Here is a 16,735-nt window from a genome sequence, read left to right as displayed (position 1 = left end):
AAATGTGATGGGTTTATTATTTTTAAATATAATTTTTATTATTATTAAGGTATTGTTCAGAGAAGTTACCATTTCACAATTTAGATAATATGTATATTTCTCCTTTGGACAATGTCACTCCTTTATTATTCTTTAATGAATAAAATACTTTAAATCCTTTAGTGTTATTTTCTAATGTAAGTAGCGAGACCCAGTACACAAAAGAAAAGGCTCATAGGGATTCGTAATAATTTTAACGTATGTGAAGTTCTGGAATCAGAAAGTTTGGGCACCACTGGTCTACCTTACAGTGGCTTTGCTTTAAATCATAGCACGTGGGCTGGGGATATGGCCTAGTGGCAAGAGTGCTTGCCTCGTAGATCATAGCACGTGGCAGGGAAGAGGGGTGTCCGTTGGAGTGTTGGTCGTGTCCCCTGCTGGCTGGTGATTTTGTCTCTGTGGGCCTCAGTTCTCTTCCTGCAAAATAGATCTAAAAATCATAATTTCCCACCTACTTTATAGGTATACTCAAGAAAGTAGACACACAGCTAGGAGATACTATTCCCTCAAACAAATTCCTGGCCAGTAATACAAGCATTTTTTCCCACGACCTAAGTGTAGAACCATCTAAGCCAATCCAAGGATACCCAACCTTCAAAGGGGTAAATGTTCTCAAACCTTATGCTGTGCCCTAGAAATTTCTCTCTGAATATTGTTTTGAAATTTAAAAAAAAATGACTGGCTTTCTCCCTGTGCATTGTGTTTGACTTAGAGCTGATTAAGGAAGTATTGTCGCTGGATGAGAAGATCCATGACCTGGCCCTGGAGCTCTACACCCAGAGGTCGCTCCTGGTGATGGGACGGGGCTATAACTATGCCACCTGCTTGGAAGGAGCCTTGGTGAGCCCCCTCTGCATAGCCTCCATCTCCCACTACCCACGGTGCAGCCCCTGGGAATCATGATAGCAGTCAGAGATGAGGCCAAAACCAGGAAGAAAGAGCCAAGAAAGTAGAGCTGTGGCTCAAAGCTCTATAGTGCTAGCCTTGAGCAAAAGAGCTCAGGGACAGTGCCCGGGCCCTGAGTTCAAGCCCTACAACCAACTGAGAGAGAGAGAGGGAGAGAGAGAGAGAGAGAGAGAGAGAGAGAGAGAGAGTGCAGAATGTGGAGATTGGCATTGGCAGGACAGGGCTTACAGACTCGCTGGCCAACCCCGTGTAACCATACTGAACATCAGCTCTTAGCCCCAGAAACAGAGAAATGGGTGTGTAGGTGCCTGTCCCCGGCCTCCCAAACTATTGATGAGAAAGGGCACCCCCCTGAATGAGCCCCTCAAAATGATTGGCTCATTTTAGATCCACCTAGAATAGTTCAGTCACATTGCCTGCCAGTTTGGGTCCCTGTTGTGCCCAGAAAGAAACTAAGCTCAAAAAGGCTAACTATCTTGCTCAAGATTACATCGAGGAACTGAATCGAACACAGGTTCTTATAGCCTGTACATTGTTCCCACTAGCATTTAAAAACAAAACAAGACTGGTGACTGGCTATTTTGCCCCCACGGCCACAAAGATGCATGGCAGTGGAGAAGCAAGCTGATGGAGCAGTTAAGATGCCAGGACCACCGGAATACCAGGGGGCTGGGCAGAGCTATGCTCTCCTAGCTATTAGCTTGCTATTTGGGGATTGAGTTGCTCAGCCAGGGTTGACAGGATCCACTAGTGGCCTCAGGTGAGAGCACGTTGGACACGGAGATAAGGACACTAATCATTACCTGGCTGCACGCCTCCCGCCCCATCCACCCTCCAGTGGTTCACAAGAGATGTTCAGAGAGTTTTACAGATGGTTTTAGTCAGGAGTGCAAGCTCCTCTACCTGTTCAGGTATCCAGAAGTTCTCTGAACAATGTCTTGTCGCTTTCTGGAGCTGCCATTTTGTGAGTATGACTAATTGTACCACTGGCCATTCTCAATCAACCTAGCCTTTAGCCCTGGTGCCCTTCCCAGAGGTTGGGGTGACATGGGGCTGAAAGGTCCAACCACCTGGTCCTGCTTTGGTCTGAAGCTACCTAAGCACTAGTATAGAAAGACAATGTTACTTTGGGCACTCCAAGACCTTTAGGAAAGCTATGCCAAGATAAAGGACACAAGCCAAACAAGTGTTTCACAGTATCATCACCCATCTAGGTCTTTGGACTCAGATCCCATACAAGATTCTGATTCCTGTTCAAAGGAGTGAGAGACTGGCACACACTGCTTCTTGAGGGACACGGGAGAAGTAGACCCCCCTTCCCCTCCCACACCAGTTGTTGTGCTGCCTGACTGGGAGGCTCGGCTGCAGTGGCTAGGGGTGCTGGTGAAAGATGGGTATTCAAATGTGTCTCTGAGTCTTTTAGGAAAGGAAGCCATGTTTGGCTGTGGCTGGTACAGTGGCCCCTCTGTGGTCACTCAGAGGTTGGGCACTCCAGGTGTCTGTGGTCTCCAGGGGAGGAGCTTCACTCTTTCCAACGTTTCCCTGACCCAAGTGGTTCTGGGGAGTACAGCGATGTTTTCTTTGATGTTCCATTAGTGCCACAGCAGGCGCTTCCATGGTAACTGAATAGAAATGGGTCTCCCTGAACATAGCAAAAAAGGTCCAGTAAAAGCCCATCATGTGGGATTCTACTAGACAGGTCAGTGACCTCCAGAAGTGATTAAGGGGAATGATTCGTCAGTTAATTGAATAAGGGTACACCAAAGCAGAACACAATGTCGTGTTACACGTGATGTTTGCAGAAAGGCCGCGCAGTTCACAAAGGAAGGGGAAGAAGGAAAGCTAGATCGATGCCGACTGTTCATCCGAACAGGGTAGCCATGCAGGGAACTGAACAGAAACGGAGCTATCCTTGCCTGGGTGCCACTGGCTGTAAAATGCAAAGGCTGCCAGCCAGGCTTGAATGCATGCCCCAGACAGCAACCAGAATGTGTCCTTGGCCCCTGCCCTTGCCATTGGTGTTGTTGACTTGTCTGTACGTGGATGCATCTGCTTTGTGACCCTCAGCTCCTACCTCCCCCAGCCTCTCTCTCCTCCTCCATCAGATCTACTGCACCACCCACCCTCTCTGCCCAATGTGATGTGGGTCCAACCTTGTGTCTCCCCCCCCCCCAGAAAATCAAAGAGATTACCTACATGCATTCGGAGGGCATCCTGGCTGGGGAGCTGAAACACGGGCCCCTGGCACTGGTTGACAAGCAGATGCCAGTCATCATGGTCATCATGAAGGATCCCTGCTTTACCAAATGTCAGAATGCGCTGCAGCAGGTGACAGCCCGGCAGGTGAGCTCCTTCCCTGGGGATGGAGTCCCCGCTCCCTTCCTCTCGTCTGCACGTGCCCACGTGCCCAACTCACCCATGCTCTGCCAGCATTGGCCGTGGGTTGTACTGCCGGTGAGTGGGTGTCACCATACCCTCTCTTGGATCGCCCTCCCCCCCTTTGGATTAGTGTATGAATTTCGAAGGAAACTAGGTATCCCGCAGCCTTATCCAACAACGGGTACCCAAGGGAGATCCAGTGACTTAACTGCACCCGCCCCCTCCAACAGCCTGGGATCTTAGCCCTGGGTAGCAGAGGTGGCCACTCCTGCCCAAAGACCTGGGGCCAGGCAGGGTTCCCCCACAAATGCCACAAGGCAGTTCTGATGCCAACTATGCAGATTAGGTCAGTTGTGTTTTTTTCTTGGCCAGTCCTGGGGCTTAAACTCAAGGCCTGGGCACTGTCCCTTAGCTTCTTTGGTTCAAGGCTTGCACTCCACCACTTCAGCCCCAGTGCCACTTTCAGTTTTTTCCTATGTATGTTGACTGAGGAGTCAGGGCTCTCAATCCAGAGCCACTGCGTCGGTGACGGTTGTGAGTTCAGGCTCGAGCTTGCAATAAAGGCTCTGGTGTGCTTGCATCGGAATCGGCTCCTTGGTGGTCTTTGGGGACCCCAAATCTGGGCATAACAGTTCCAATCCTAGGGCTTGAACTCAAGACCTGGATGCTGTTCCTGAGTTGTTCTTTGGTTTTGTTTTTTTGTTGTTGTTTTTGCTCAAGACAAGCATTCTACCACTTGAGCCACAGCTCAACTTCCAGCTTTTTTTTTTTTTTTTTGCTGCTTAATTGGAGATCAGAGTTTTCATGGACTTCCCTTCCCCGGCTGGTTTTGAATTGCAATCTTCAGATCTCAGCCTCCTGAGTAGCTAAGATCACCAATAGCATGAGCTACTGGCGCTCAGCTTCTGTTACTCTTTCTTATCCTTCATCTTTACCTCCCTTGATTTTTTTTTTATAGTTTTTCTAGGCTTCATTATGCTACTCATACATGGATATAAGAACTTTCATCATATTCCCCTTCTCCTCTCCCTCTCTTCCCTTAACCTTATGAGTCTCCTCCAACAGTTCCATGCTTACATTTGTGCAACCATCCTGTTTGCCCCAGGGTCGCCCGATTATACTGTGCTCCAAGGACGACACTGAAAGTTCCAAGTTCGCATACAAAACCATCGAGCTGCCCCACACTGTGGACTGCCTGCAGGCCATCCTGAGTGTGATTCCCCTCCAGCTGCTCTCCTTCCACCTGGCCGTGCTCCGAGGCTACGACGTGAGTCTCACACTTGCGCTTCACAAGAGCAAAGAGAATTTGGGATTCTTCCCAAAGTGCCTTTCTTTTTCATTGACACATGTTTTTACATAGTTATGCAGCACACAGTGGCATAGCAGTGCACATACACAATGTTCAATTCCTTTTTTTTTTCCTTTTTTGTTTGCCAGTACGAGGGCTTGAACTCAGGGCTTGGGCGCTTTCTTTGAGCTGTTTTTTGTTGTTGTTGTTGTTGTTGTTGTTGTTCAAGACGAGAGCTCTACCACTTTGAGCCACAGCTCCACTTTTGGTTTGGGGGTGGGTAATTGGAGATAACAATCTCACAGATTTTTCCTGCCTTGCCTGGCTTTGAACCATGATCTGAGTTGCTAGGATTATAGGCATGAGGATTATAGGCATGAACCATCGGTGCCTGGTTCAAAGTGAATTTTTCTAACAGTAAACATAAAGCTAGTTGTTTTTAGCCCCACACATCAAATTCTTTTAATAGTGGTAACACAGCATAACACATATCAAGTGCATAATAAGTGTTGATTGAATGAGCTACATATTATATAGCTAGATGATGCCTCTGGAGTAAGAAATCTGCTTCCAAGATGCTGACGTTCAGGTGACAGGTGACGTACAGGTGGCAGGAACGTCTGTCTCCTTGAGTTTGAGGATTCTGATAAAGGTCATTAAAGTGAGAGCCCATGGGATCATGAGCAATTCTCGTCTGTCCTTTTTAGGTTGACTTCCCCAGAAACCTGGCCAAGTCTGTCACTGTGGAATGAGAACACGACTACGACCAGACCATTCCCCACCCTTAGTCTAACCCAAGACCTGTTGCAACTGCAGGGATGAAACGCGGGGCGAGAAACAGAACAGTATTCCGCGTGTCCCACCCGTTCCCGGTAGAGCTCGACAGCTTCGAAGTGCCTTCTACCCAAGTGCTTTTGCTTACAGCAAATACTGTTTCTCTGTGCCCTGAAGTCACCCAAGGAGAAAAGGTGGGGGGTGGGGGTGGGTTTGCTGATTACACACGGGGATCAGAGCAGACTTTTCCACTACTGTGCAATAGACAATACTGCTCTTCTTCTGAGTAACTGTGAACCTTTTGTAATCAACCTTTTATTTTTTAAAAAAATGTATTTAACCAATATTTTGTTTACAAAAAAACAAAATATTTATAATGATGATTGTATAGCATCTAAGTTATTTTTCTAGTATATGGCTTTCGGTAACTAACACCCAAGCTGTGCACTTCGGCTATACTAGGTGCCATCTCTGGGCTTTGGCAACTGGCATTCATCTCTGATTTGAGCACCAGGCATTGACCCTCTGAACTCCCTTCTTCTTTCCCTTCCTCCCTCGACTTTTCCTGGTTCCCATTCATCAGTGAAGTCCCTACAGTTACCTTCTGCTGCCTCCTAGAAGTCTTGCTGAAATCTTCCTTCAACATTTTCTTCTCCAGTGGAGCCCACGTCCCTCCAACACTCTGACTTCTGTTTAATCAGATCATGGTTGTTTTTTAAGCCCAGGCAGCACTTTGGTCTCTGCTCTCTACTCACAGTAAAGCAGCTTGAAATGTCCCATTCAGGAGGACAGTTTCAAGTGGGCTTCCCTACTCTCTATTTACAAGCGTGCACAATCAAACTTACTATGCAATTCTAAGACAATAAAGATGGTACAGTCTCGGGAGGTGATGTGTTTGGTTGCTCTCATTTCTTTAGGTGTGCACTCTGGATTCTGAGGCCTAAGAGAACTCTTTGCTATTGAGATGGTGTAGACAGGCTTTGAATTTGTTAAGACATAATCATGGTTAAAACATAATCTTTATTCCTAATCATAATCTTGTGGGTTGAAACATAATCTTTATTCCCAGCAGTGAATGTCAGCATCAATAAAGCCCACCATGTATTCAGAACCTCTGATCAGCTTACATTGAATCTGAGCAGACAGTCCAAGGTCATATGACAGAGAAATTAATACAATCAAAGAGCTATACCCCTTTTTTAAAAAACTAGAGATGAAAATTTCAAAAGAAAAAATATTGGTGTTGGCTTCAGAGAACTTGAAAAAAAAATAGTCCTTGAAACAAGAACCAGTCACTATACTTTTAAATGACCTTATGTGCTAGCCCTCCCCCCCACCCCGAGATGACCCAGAAGCAATTACATCCCAATAGAAGCAACCACACACAGAGTACAGATAATGGTCTCTAATGAAACCCCTAATTTTTCCAGAGACCCCCAGGAAAATGGCTGGGTTTAGGCAAAAAAGAAATAAATCCATTAACAGCTTCAAATTTATTATAGTACAAGTTAGAACGTACTTACAACACACACTCTCTTACACAATGATGGGGTTTATATCAAAAAGACACAAAAGCCAACTAACTGAAAGAGCTCCCAACAGCTGCAGATAGAGCCATTTGACTAACATCACAATACTGGGTAAAGTTTTGTTGTTGTTGTTGTTTTTACAGTCGAGAAACCTAAATAAACCATCCCAGACAGGTGAACAGTTCAACATCAGTAGGAATAAGACATGTTAATAGTATGTATCCTATACATATGTGAATGACACCTCCCTCTTCCTTCCCCAACTCCATTCTATCCTCAGAAAGGCATCACACAACCCCAACTGAGGGACATTCTTCAAAATACTAGACTCCTTCAAGCTTTGTAGATAAGTTAGTAGTAGATTTGTTAAAATAGAAATTTGAAGACATTCCCTAATTAGAAAGAAGACCGAGGATAGAAAAACATAGAGGTCAATCTAGCAGCTTCTACCTCTGCAAAGTGGGAACTCCAGAGAAACAGAAACAAAACTCTACAACAGAAGTATACCAGACCTCATGAAGTAATTCATGATTTCCTAGGACTGAAAGGCACGAGTTACCAGCCTGAAGTGGAGACCAAATAAAGCCAAGACACCATACTGAGATATTTTAGAACACTTACAAAGGTCACCTAAAAAGACAGAATGACTTTAGACTCAACGTATTTACCCTGGCTTCCTGCTATAGTCCAAATGTTTGTGTACCCCAATCCCAAACTCCTATGCTGAAATCCTAACTATCAGTAGGTCATATTAGAAATGAGACCTTTAGAAAGTAGTAAGGTTATAAAGGTGGAGCCAGAATTCAACAAGAAGACTTCTGTGCATGAACCAGAAAATATGTCTTCATCGAATGACAGATCCATTAATATTTGGATCTTGAACTTCCCAACCTCCAAAGCAGTGCAAAAATACATTTTTATGTTACCTACTTAATGGTGCTTATTTTGGTGATAGCAACCTGATGAATTAAGACACCTGTATCAGGCTGTTTTCTATTGCTATCACCACACTAAGGCAGTTTTGTGGTCCAGTTCCTTCCAAGTTTGGTGGACCCTCAGGCCAAGAGAGTACCAAATCTGTCTCTATTTTGCTGCATCATGTAAAAGTGATCTTCACTTTTTTTTTTTTTTGGTCAGTTGTGGGGCTTGAACTCAGGGCCTGGGCACTGTCCCTGAGCCTCTTTGTGCTCAAGGCTAGCACTCTACCACTAGAGCCACAGTGCCACTTCCAGTTTTTGAGTGGTTAATTGGAGATAAGAGTCTCACAGAGACTTTTCTGCCCAGGCTGGCTTCAAACCAGGATCCTCAGATGTCAGCCAATCATCACTTTTATACTAGAAGTACATAAGGCAAGGTTGTATAGAGAACCCAATGGTGATTATATTTGTTTTGTGCTGCTCCAGTGAAAAACCTGAGGCTGCATACCTTTGTAAAAGAATAGCCCAGAATTTTCGTGTTGGTTTTTTGGTCTGAGCCAGAGCTTTCTGTTGTCTAGGAGTAGTTCTTCAATTTCTCCTCCCCATCTAGCAGGTATGATCAGGTGTCAGTCCACAGTTTGCATCACACTTTTGGCATGATCTCTTCATTTGTAGGCCCTTCTCTGGGTTTTCTGTTCTCATCCAAGGCATGGACCAGTGTCTCTCCCCATCAGTGCCACCTCAGTTCTGCATCCATACATGTTCATTATATTTCATAAACTAGGAGGGGAAAAACGCAGAGTCTCTGGAATGGATTTGTTATAGAAAACTCGGTATAAAATATGCCTAGAAGTAAATGTACATAGCGATTTTTGGTAATTCATTTCTCCTGAGGTAAGTGCTATAAAATCAGACCTCCAGTGTGTGTCTCGGTAGCCGTGGTCCCATTCTAATGTGACAGGAAGCACCCAAGAAAAAACACGACTCTAACAGCCAGGCTTGAACTGGCTTCCCACAATGGCAGTCATTGCTGCTCTGTTTTCTTCTTTATTCCCGATGAGATGCAGGTGGCAGGGGAGGACAAGTGTGAACAGGAGCCTAACAGGAGGGCCTTCTTCACACTGGCCACCACTCAAGAGCGAAGAGAATTTTAAGCAGGAACGAGCCATACTCAATTTAAAAAAAAAAAACAAAAAACCCTCTGGTGGCCAAAGGAGACATCATGGCTGGGGCCATTCCTTTACCCTACCCCTCCTGAGGCCTGCTCAGCCTAGCTCAGCCCCTCAGCAACTTTGGAAGCTGGGAGACAGGGTATGCCAATTCTGCCGTGTCCTCCAGTCCCTTGACTGTCCCACCTACACAGTCTTGCTCTGGTCCTGGTCATTCTTACTTCCATAATCTTCATTTGCCAACCCCTAGCCCCCAAAGCCAACCTCCCAACTCCCAGCAGTCCACAGATCTCTGAGGAATTTCCCAATGTGTCCAGTCTTTCCCCCACACTTCCAGCTTTACTGTCATAACACATAGCTGTGGGCACTCCAAAACACTGGTCTCTCTCGACATCACATACGAACCTGGGCCTGCTGGAACCCATCAGAAACAGCAGGAGATGCCTTGAAAGCAGTTTGGTGTCAAAAGACCCCAGTCTCCAGGTTCCACCACCACCACCACTTTATTCCACAGACAGAGGTGTCACCTCTGCCATCAAGAACCTTATCCCCACTACCCCATCACTGGCTTGCTGGGATCTTGGTCACCTCTTCTTACCCCCCCCCCCCCCCCCATAAGCACAATCTGGGCGGGCTGCAATCCTGCAGCAGCAAGACAGAGGCCGAGGCCCTGCACTTTTCCTCCCTCCTCCCAGGGCCATTGGACGCCGGGTTCCAGGACACCGAGGCCCAGCGGGTCACCGCCCCCCCCCCCCCCCCCCGCCACTCCCAGGCTCGGCGTCCGGCTTTGGGCCTCGTCCTCCCCACACTTAGCCCACCCATCCCGCCCATTCCCGGCCCCCTAGGGCGGGCTCTGGAGCTAGGCTGAGCCCTCCACTGACTGAGACTCCAGCCCACTGCATATATGGCGCGATCCTGAATGTGGGGCAGAAGGGGTCGGTGTGCGATTAGAGCCGAGCAGCCTGGAGGCGAAGAGCACCCACTCCTCTCGACCACTACCCCAACACCCAGACTGACGCCGAGCGCAGGTCCCGCGGCTGGCCCCTCCCGCGCCGCCCAGCAGAGGCCCGCCCCCATGACGCGATTGGCCACGCCTTTCGGCTTTCCGCTCACCGATTGGTCAGCTTTCAGGTCGGTCAGGAGGAGCGCCGCGGCGGCGGCGACGGCGGCGGCGGCAGCTGAGCTGAAGGGAGCCGGACCGGAAGGGTCGCAGCGCCCCGGCGCCCCTCACACCCACTGCGGCGGCGACGGGGCGGAGCGGAGCGGGGCGGGGCGGCCGGAGCTCGGGACAGCGGGGGAGCCGGGAGCGGCCGGAGCGCAGCGCCGTCAGTCCGCCCGCCCGCCCGCTCTGTCTCCCTGGCGCGGCGGCCGGGAGGCGAGGTGAGCCCGGCGGGCGGGAGGACAGGCTAGGCCCGGCGGGGGCCGCTCGGACCAGGCCCCGCCGGGGAGGGGCGGCGGGAGCGTCGCGCGGCCGGGGTCTGCGAGGTGGGCGCGGGGCCGCCGGGCCAGGGTGGGCGGGGGTCTGTGGGGCGCGGGCGGCCGCCGCCCCAGTGCTCCGCGATGCCGCAGTCACCCGCCCGTCCGCCCGGCTGGCTGGGCTGTCAGCCGTCTGGGGCGGCGGGCCCTCCCCGTCTCTCTCTCTTTCCCTCTCTCTCTCTCTGACCCGAGCCCGGCAGGAGTGCGGGTGGGATTCCGGGGGCGCCGTCCTTCCCGGTGGTGGGGCCCGCAGCTCCACACCCGGTCCGGATGCTCGGGAGGGCCCTGGGGGGAGGGGGTCCGGGGCCCGCGACCTTGGCCAGGACTCCGGCCCCCTCCTCCCTCCGCCTTCCCCCCTCGGGAAAGCGGGGAAATGTCTACTATTTTTGGACAGGGATGTTTGTCAGGCTATGTGAGTATAAGAAAGCGCCGGAGCCGGTGCCCAGGGCGCATCTGCGGAAAATTGGGCGGCGCACTGTCCCTTGCTGATGTGAGTGTTGTAGCAACCCCCTCCTCATCCAGCCACAGCCCCCCCCCCCACCCGCCCCGTTTTCTGCACTCCTCCAGTGCCTTGTCATTGCACACTCGGCACCCAGCAAGGCCAGAGTGGGTTCTCCATCTCCTGCACCACTACCCCTACACTCACACACACACCCACACCACCCTAGCCTACACACATCTCACCTGCCTTCCTTTCCTATGTTTTGAAGTTGCGTGTGGGATTTTCGCATAGATGGCTCCTTCTGACCCTTCCTCTGGTTATTTTTGCTGAGGCCTGCCTTGATCACTCTCTTCTCTTAGTCATTTCATTTCATTTATTTATTTATTTAGTGCCGATACTGAGGCATGAACTCTCAAGGACCTGGGCATACTGTCCATTCGTTGTTTTTTGCTCAAGGCTGGTACTCTACCACCTGAGCTGCTTCTGGATTTTTTGTTTGTTTGCTGGTTAATTGGAGATAAGAGTCATGTGGACTTTCTCCTGCTGGGTTTGGCTTCAAACTATGATCCTCAGATCTCAGCCTCCGAAGTAGCTAGGATTACAGGGTGCCACCAGCACCCAGTTTCATTTCAGTTTTTAAAATCATTTTCTAGTACTTAACTCTGCTTTGAAACTCTTCTACTATTTGTCTGTCCTTTCGTTTTCTGTAGCTTTATGAAAACAGGTAGTTGTCTGATTGGTGCTCTGCTTTCTCCCTAGTGCTTAGGAAGTAAACAGTAAGTATTCAGTAGTAACAGTTCAGTGAATGAGCTAAGAAACATTACTCTCTGTTTTCTATTTCTGCTTTAGCTTTTATGTTAGTGACTTCTAACTTGTGAAACACATAAGCAGATGGAAACATATTTAATGTCCTTGACCCCTTTATTTAGTAACTGTCAGCACAAGCTGTGATAAAAATTTTTACATTTTTACAAGAGTTCACTCCTACTTCTTTCCCACATTCAGGAGACATCCACTGGATTCTACATTTATCTAGGTCATGCTTTCTGCTGGGCCCCAGGGACACGAAGGAGATAGCAGCAGGGTCCCTTCCCCCAAAGATCCCAGGAGCTCAGTAGAGAAGGCCAGCATGCAGACAGTTCCAGGATAAGGTATGACACTGGGGGTAGTGGAGGCCTGTGCGGTGGAAATGTGAAGCAGATGACAGGCGGTGCTGGTGGACCTTGAATGGTGACCAGAATATTGGCAGGCAGGGAGGGGCACAGAGGTGTGAAAGGGCCAGGCTGTGTGGGATGGAGCCCTTGGTACCAGGCAGTTGTGGACTGATGGGATCCTGGTGAATCAGAACTTCACTCTCAACGATATTCTAAAAGATACCAGAACTCACAATTTGTATCTAGACTTTGCTGATTTTAAATGCTGACAAGAGATAATTAAAACTTTTAGAAGCTCCCCTGAGCCAAGCCAAATGCAGACTTCATTGGGCTTGGTGCAGTATTCTCAACCTCTAGGACATGCTGTGTGGGAGGGTATTAGGAAGAGCTGGAGAAGTAGCCTAGGGCCTGGGTTCCAGCCCAGGTACTCATTTGCTAGAGCCCTATGAGTAGCCGCTTTAGAACTTGATTTACAGAGGAAGAAGCAGACACACAGTGTCTTAGCAGTCTGCTTCATATCTAGCAGCTGGTGAGTAGAATTTGAACCCAGATGTCCCCCAGGTCGGCATTCTTTCGTGGATCCTCAGTATTCTTGTCTGACTTTTAATTTATTCTGGGAGAACAGCAGCTAATCTATTTAACATTTTCCCCCACTTAGTCTTTTTAGTTTCTTTTCAGAAGAATCCCGTGGAGTTAAAAATGATCCTTAAAAAACAAACAAACAGTCTCTAGAGAGCTTTGATATTTCTGAGAATTTTATTCTCAAGGCATTAGGACTTTATAATTTGTTGACAGATTAAAATGTGTTCATTCAGTCCCCTAAATAAATGTTCAAGGATATACTTGGATCTGTTGAAAATCTTTATTTTCCAGAAAAACAAGAAAATTTCAGAGCAATTCATAGCAAGTAAAACCAATTGTTCTCATGATGTACAAGATAAAATAAACCTGATGTTTTTCTTAAGACTTGATTTGGCAGTAGGACTATTTTTTGTTACCTTTCACACTTGGTTGATATATATTCCTTTCAGAAAAATTCTTAGTAATTTACTTGGCTTTGTATGAATTAGTTCCAACATTAGTCTTGTATTTAACATAGGGATGTTCAAACATATAACAAAAATGTTGAATAGTATCCCATTTTTACAATGATTAGCTCCTGGCTGATCTTCTCTCATCCCTAACCTTACTTGCCTTACTCACACACTTTCCCTTCTTGTATTATTTTCAAGCAAAGCTTGCTGTGTGATTTTATTCATGAATTATTCAGCATATCTACATATGTATAATATATACTTACACATTAACAATAGCTAATTAAAATTTTAGAAGTTTTGATTACATTTATACATTATGTTTATACATTATATATGTATATATACAATTAAATTTGTAGACACAATAACTCCTTAATATCCTCAAATAAGGAGTCAATATCAATTTTTTACTTGTTTCATGAACTTTATTTTCTTTAGTTATTTGAAGGTAGATTCACATAAGGATTCATTTGTTGTAATTGGTTTATGTGGCTTCTCAATTTACCTTAAGGTCTTGTATTTCTTTGTTTCCTTGTGTGTTTTTTGTTGTTGTTGTTGAAACAATTGGGTTGTTCTGTAGTGTTTTTGTAATTGGTATTTACTGATTATATCTCTGCAGAGTAACTTAATATTTTTTTTCTGTATTTCTCAAAAATTAGTAATTGGATCTAGACAAAACTTGGTCAGATTCAGGGTATCCTTGTGTCCTTCTCAGGTGGGCTGCACTGTCTTCTCTGGAGACACCCTGAGATTCTGTGTTCATCTCTGTTTTACACCAAAGGCCACCCAGATCAGTGGCTGGCCCTCTAGGACTTGCACTCCGGAGCCCAGATCTTAACCACTGCTCCACACTGCTTGGTTATATTTATTCTCCTACTTAGTTTTGCCTTCAGCAAACACTAATTACTAATTATTATGTAATTATCAGGGGACTGAGAAATAAATCAGATACGTTCTATGCCCTTAAGAAGCTCAGAATAGAGTGAAGGTAGGCTTACCATGCAAAATAAATAAAAGGAATACAGGTCCAATGACAAACAGGGGCCATTCCCAGCACAGGCTGAAGAGAAAAGACTGTGGAGGGAAATCTGCAAGAGAAACAGATACTTGAGCTAGATTTTGACAGAGGATGAAGGATGGCTAGGGGCACAGAAAGGAGAAGGAAGTCATTTCAGGCAGATGGAACTGCTTGGGCAGAGACCTGACGGTGTACAATGGCATGGTATGCCTGCTGTGCCAAGTGGTATGAAGAAGAGCCCAAAGAATCTTCTATCTCCTATATTGTACAAAGGATTTGAACCTTACTCTCAGAGTCACTGTCAAAGGAATTAAAAGAATAGTATGATTACTGTGTATTTTCAAAAACAATGTCTTAAAAATTGCTTATCGTGCAATAATTATATGTCTATAAGTAGTTGTAAAATCCAACTTACCTTTCACCCAATCATCTAAGCTTTGTGTATTTATGTAACTATAGGACAGTGTGACAACCAGGAAATTGTCATTGGCCCAGTGTGTGTACAGTTCCCTGACAATTTATCACAGGTAGAGGTTCATATGACCACCACCACCACCACAATCAAGATACAGAATTCCTTGTCATCCTAACGATCTCTTGGGACACAGAACCTTACCTTGCCACCTACTAGTTGTAATTCCTGGAATTACTGATCTATTCCCCTTATCTATAAGCTTGGCATTTCAAGAATATACATGAAGTTACACGACATATCACATCTTGAGATTGGATTTTTTCCCCTCAGTATTCTCACAGGAGCCCCCTCCTTCCCCTGCCACACACACACACACACACACACACACACACACACACACACACACACACACACTCCATGGATGTCAGATGTCAAAGACCATGTTGTACCAGCCACCAGTCACTCATACCTAATCCTAGCTACGCAGGAGACTTGAGGTCTCAGGATTGCAGTTCAAAGCCAGAACAGGCAAGAAAGTTTCTAAGACATTTATCTCCAATTAACTAGCAAAAAAAAAAAAAAGCTGGAAGTAGAGCTGTGGCTCAAACAGTAGAGCACCAGCCTTGAGCACAAAAGCTCAGGGAATGTACCCAGGCCCTGAGATCAAGCCCCAGGACAGTATAAAAAGGCAAAAAAAAAAAAAAATCCATGGATGTTCGAATCCCCTATATAAGATGCAGTATAATTGGTGTAACCTCCTCCCACGCACTTTAAATCATCTGTAGGATACTTTTTAATACCTAATAGCAGTATAAATGCTATATAGTAATTGTTTTGTTATACAAGGTAGGGGAAATGACAAGCAAAAAGTCTACTGCATATGCTCAGTTACAGATACAGTTTTCCCCAAATTCTTTCTTTTTAAAAGTTGTTTTAACTGATATATGACAACATAAAAATTATGCACATCAAAGAAGTGTCATAATGTTTGATACAGGCATATGTTGTATAATTTTTAAATCAGGTCAAACATTCTCCAGAATTTATCATTTCTCTATGGTGAAAATTTTCATAATCTTTTCTTCTAGCTTTTTGAAATGGACAGTACATTATTGTTCTCCATAGCTGCTCTACTATGCAATGACACTCCAGAATTTCTTGTTCTTAGATACTAACTTTAAGTTCCTATAGCTTAGTATCAACTGATCTTTCTGAATATTTTCTTGAATTAAGAAGTACAGAACTAACCAAGTGCAGTGTGGCTCATGCTTGTAATCCTATTCCAAGGCTGAGATCAGGAAGGTTGGGATTTACGGCTAAAAGTTCCCAAGATTCCATCAACCAATACAAATGCTGAGTGAGGTGGGACACACCTTCCATCCCAGCTCTTCAGGAAGTGTAAACGGGAGGATTGAAGTCGATGTTGGCTCAGGCAGAAATGGAAACCCTATTAGAAAAATAAACCAAAAAGTACCCCCAGTCCTGGAAGGCATGGCTCAAGCACCGGCATAACAAGACCCTGAGCTTAAACCTCAAGACCACCAAAAAGAATTTGCAGAACCCACAAATATGGGAGGCTAATTGTCTTGCCCTTCAGATCCACGCAAGGTACTGTGTGGATCAGTACTTTGGTTCTTTTCAGTACCAGGAACTATTCAATAGTTCAGCCAGGCCACCTGAACTGTTACTGATTGAGGTCATTTGGGTTGAGTTCAGTTTTGCTCTATTAGAAATAACGCAGCTCTGGGCACTTGAGCGTAGATTCTCCTGTTGGTAGATCTCTCTTTTTAAAGTAGTGTGTGTTCAGTAGTTGGGAAGTTAGCTGGCATAGAGGCCAGGATGGCTCTTCTGTAATGCCAGATCAAGGGAACAACGTGTGTGGAATCTCTTGTGTTTTTTGCCTTTGTTTGCATTTTTGTTATGGCTCTTACCTCACTGTAACTTTTTCATTCCTCACACTTACCCAAATATTGAATTATATGCTGCTTCAAGAATGTTGTATCTTCTATAATGCTTATCACTTTCATGAACAGAGGCACTCCCTAAAGGTTGAGTTAAATTAGCTTAACCTCTTGCAAACTATAAATAAGTAATCTTTTTTTTTTTTAAGATACCCTTTTCAGATGTCACTACAATGTACCAGCATTGTGGGGAATATTGGAGCATGCATGGGTCAGATCAGTGAGGGTTTA

At 46.0% G+C, this 16,735-nt stretch overlaps 2 protein-coding genes across 6 annotated transcripts in view; both read left to right on the top strand.

Annotated features, from left to right (window-relative positions):
* The window catches only part of Gfpt2 (glutamine-fructose-6-phosphate transaminase 2), a 39,082-nt gene extending 32,811 nt beyond the window's left edge, over nucleotides 1-6,271 (top strand). The window contains exons 16-19 of the mRNA XM_048334191.1: nucleotides 752-879; nucleotides 3,121-3,288; nucleotides 4,430-4,591; nucleotides 5,320-6,271. Of these exons, the coding sequence (XP_048190148.1) occupies nucleotides 752-879; nucleotides 3,121-3,288; nucleotides 4,430-4,591; nucleotides 5,320-5,364 (503 nt within the window). The 3' untranslated portion in view covers nucleotides 5,365-6,271. The remainder of the gene's footprint in view (nucleotides 1-751; nucleotides 880-3,120; nucleotides 3,289-4,429; nucleotides 4,592-5,319) is intronic.
* Nucleotides 6,272-10,169: 3,898 nt separating this feature from the next.
* The window catches only part of Mapk9 (mitogen-activated protein kinase 9), a 38,471-nt gene continuing 31,905 nt past the window's right edge, over nucleotides 10,170-16,735 (top strand). Inside the window, exons 1-2 of one of the 5 annotated variants that reach the window (XM_048333948.1) lie at nucleotides 10,173-10,381; nucleotides 11,925-12,070. The gene's annotated coding sequence lies outside the window, so the exon portion shown is untranslated. Of the gene's footprint in view, nucleotides 10,382-11,924; nucleotides 12,071-16,735 lie in introns of all 5 variants that reach the window. The other 4 variants (XM_048333950.1, XM_048333947.1, XM_048333949.1 and 1 more) reach the window with 4 other exon arrangements.

Source organism: Perognathus longimembris, chromosome 25 (assembly GCF_023159225.1).
Source record: "Perognathus longimembris pacificus isolate PPM17 chromosome 25, ASM2315922v1, whole genome shotgun sequence".
Lineage (NCBI taxonomy): Eukaryota > Metazoa > Chordata > Mammalia > Rodentia > Heteromyidae > Perognathus > Perognathus longimembris.
The sequence above is the reverse complement of the archived record's forward strand: the minus strand, read 5'-3'. Positions and strand labels throughout refer to the sequence as shown.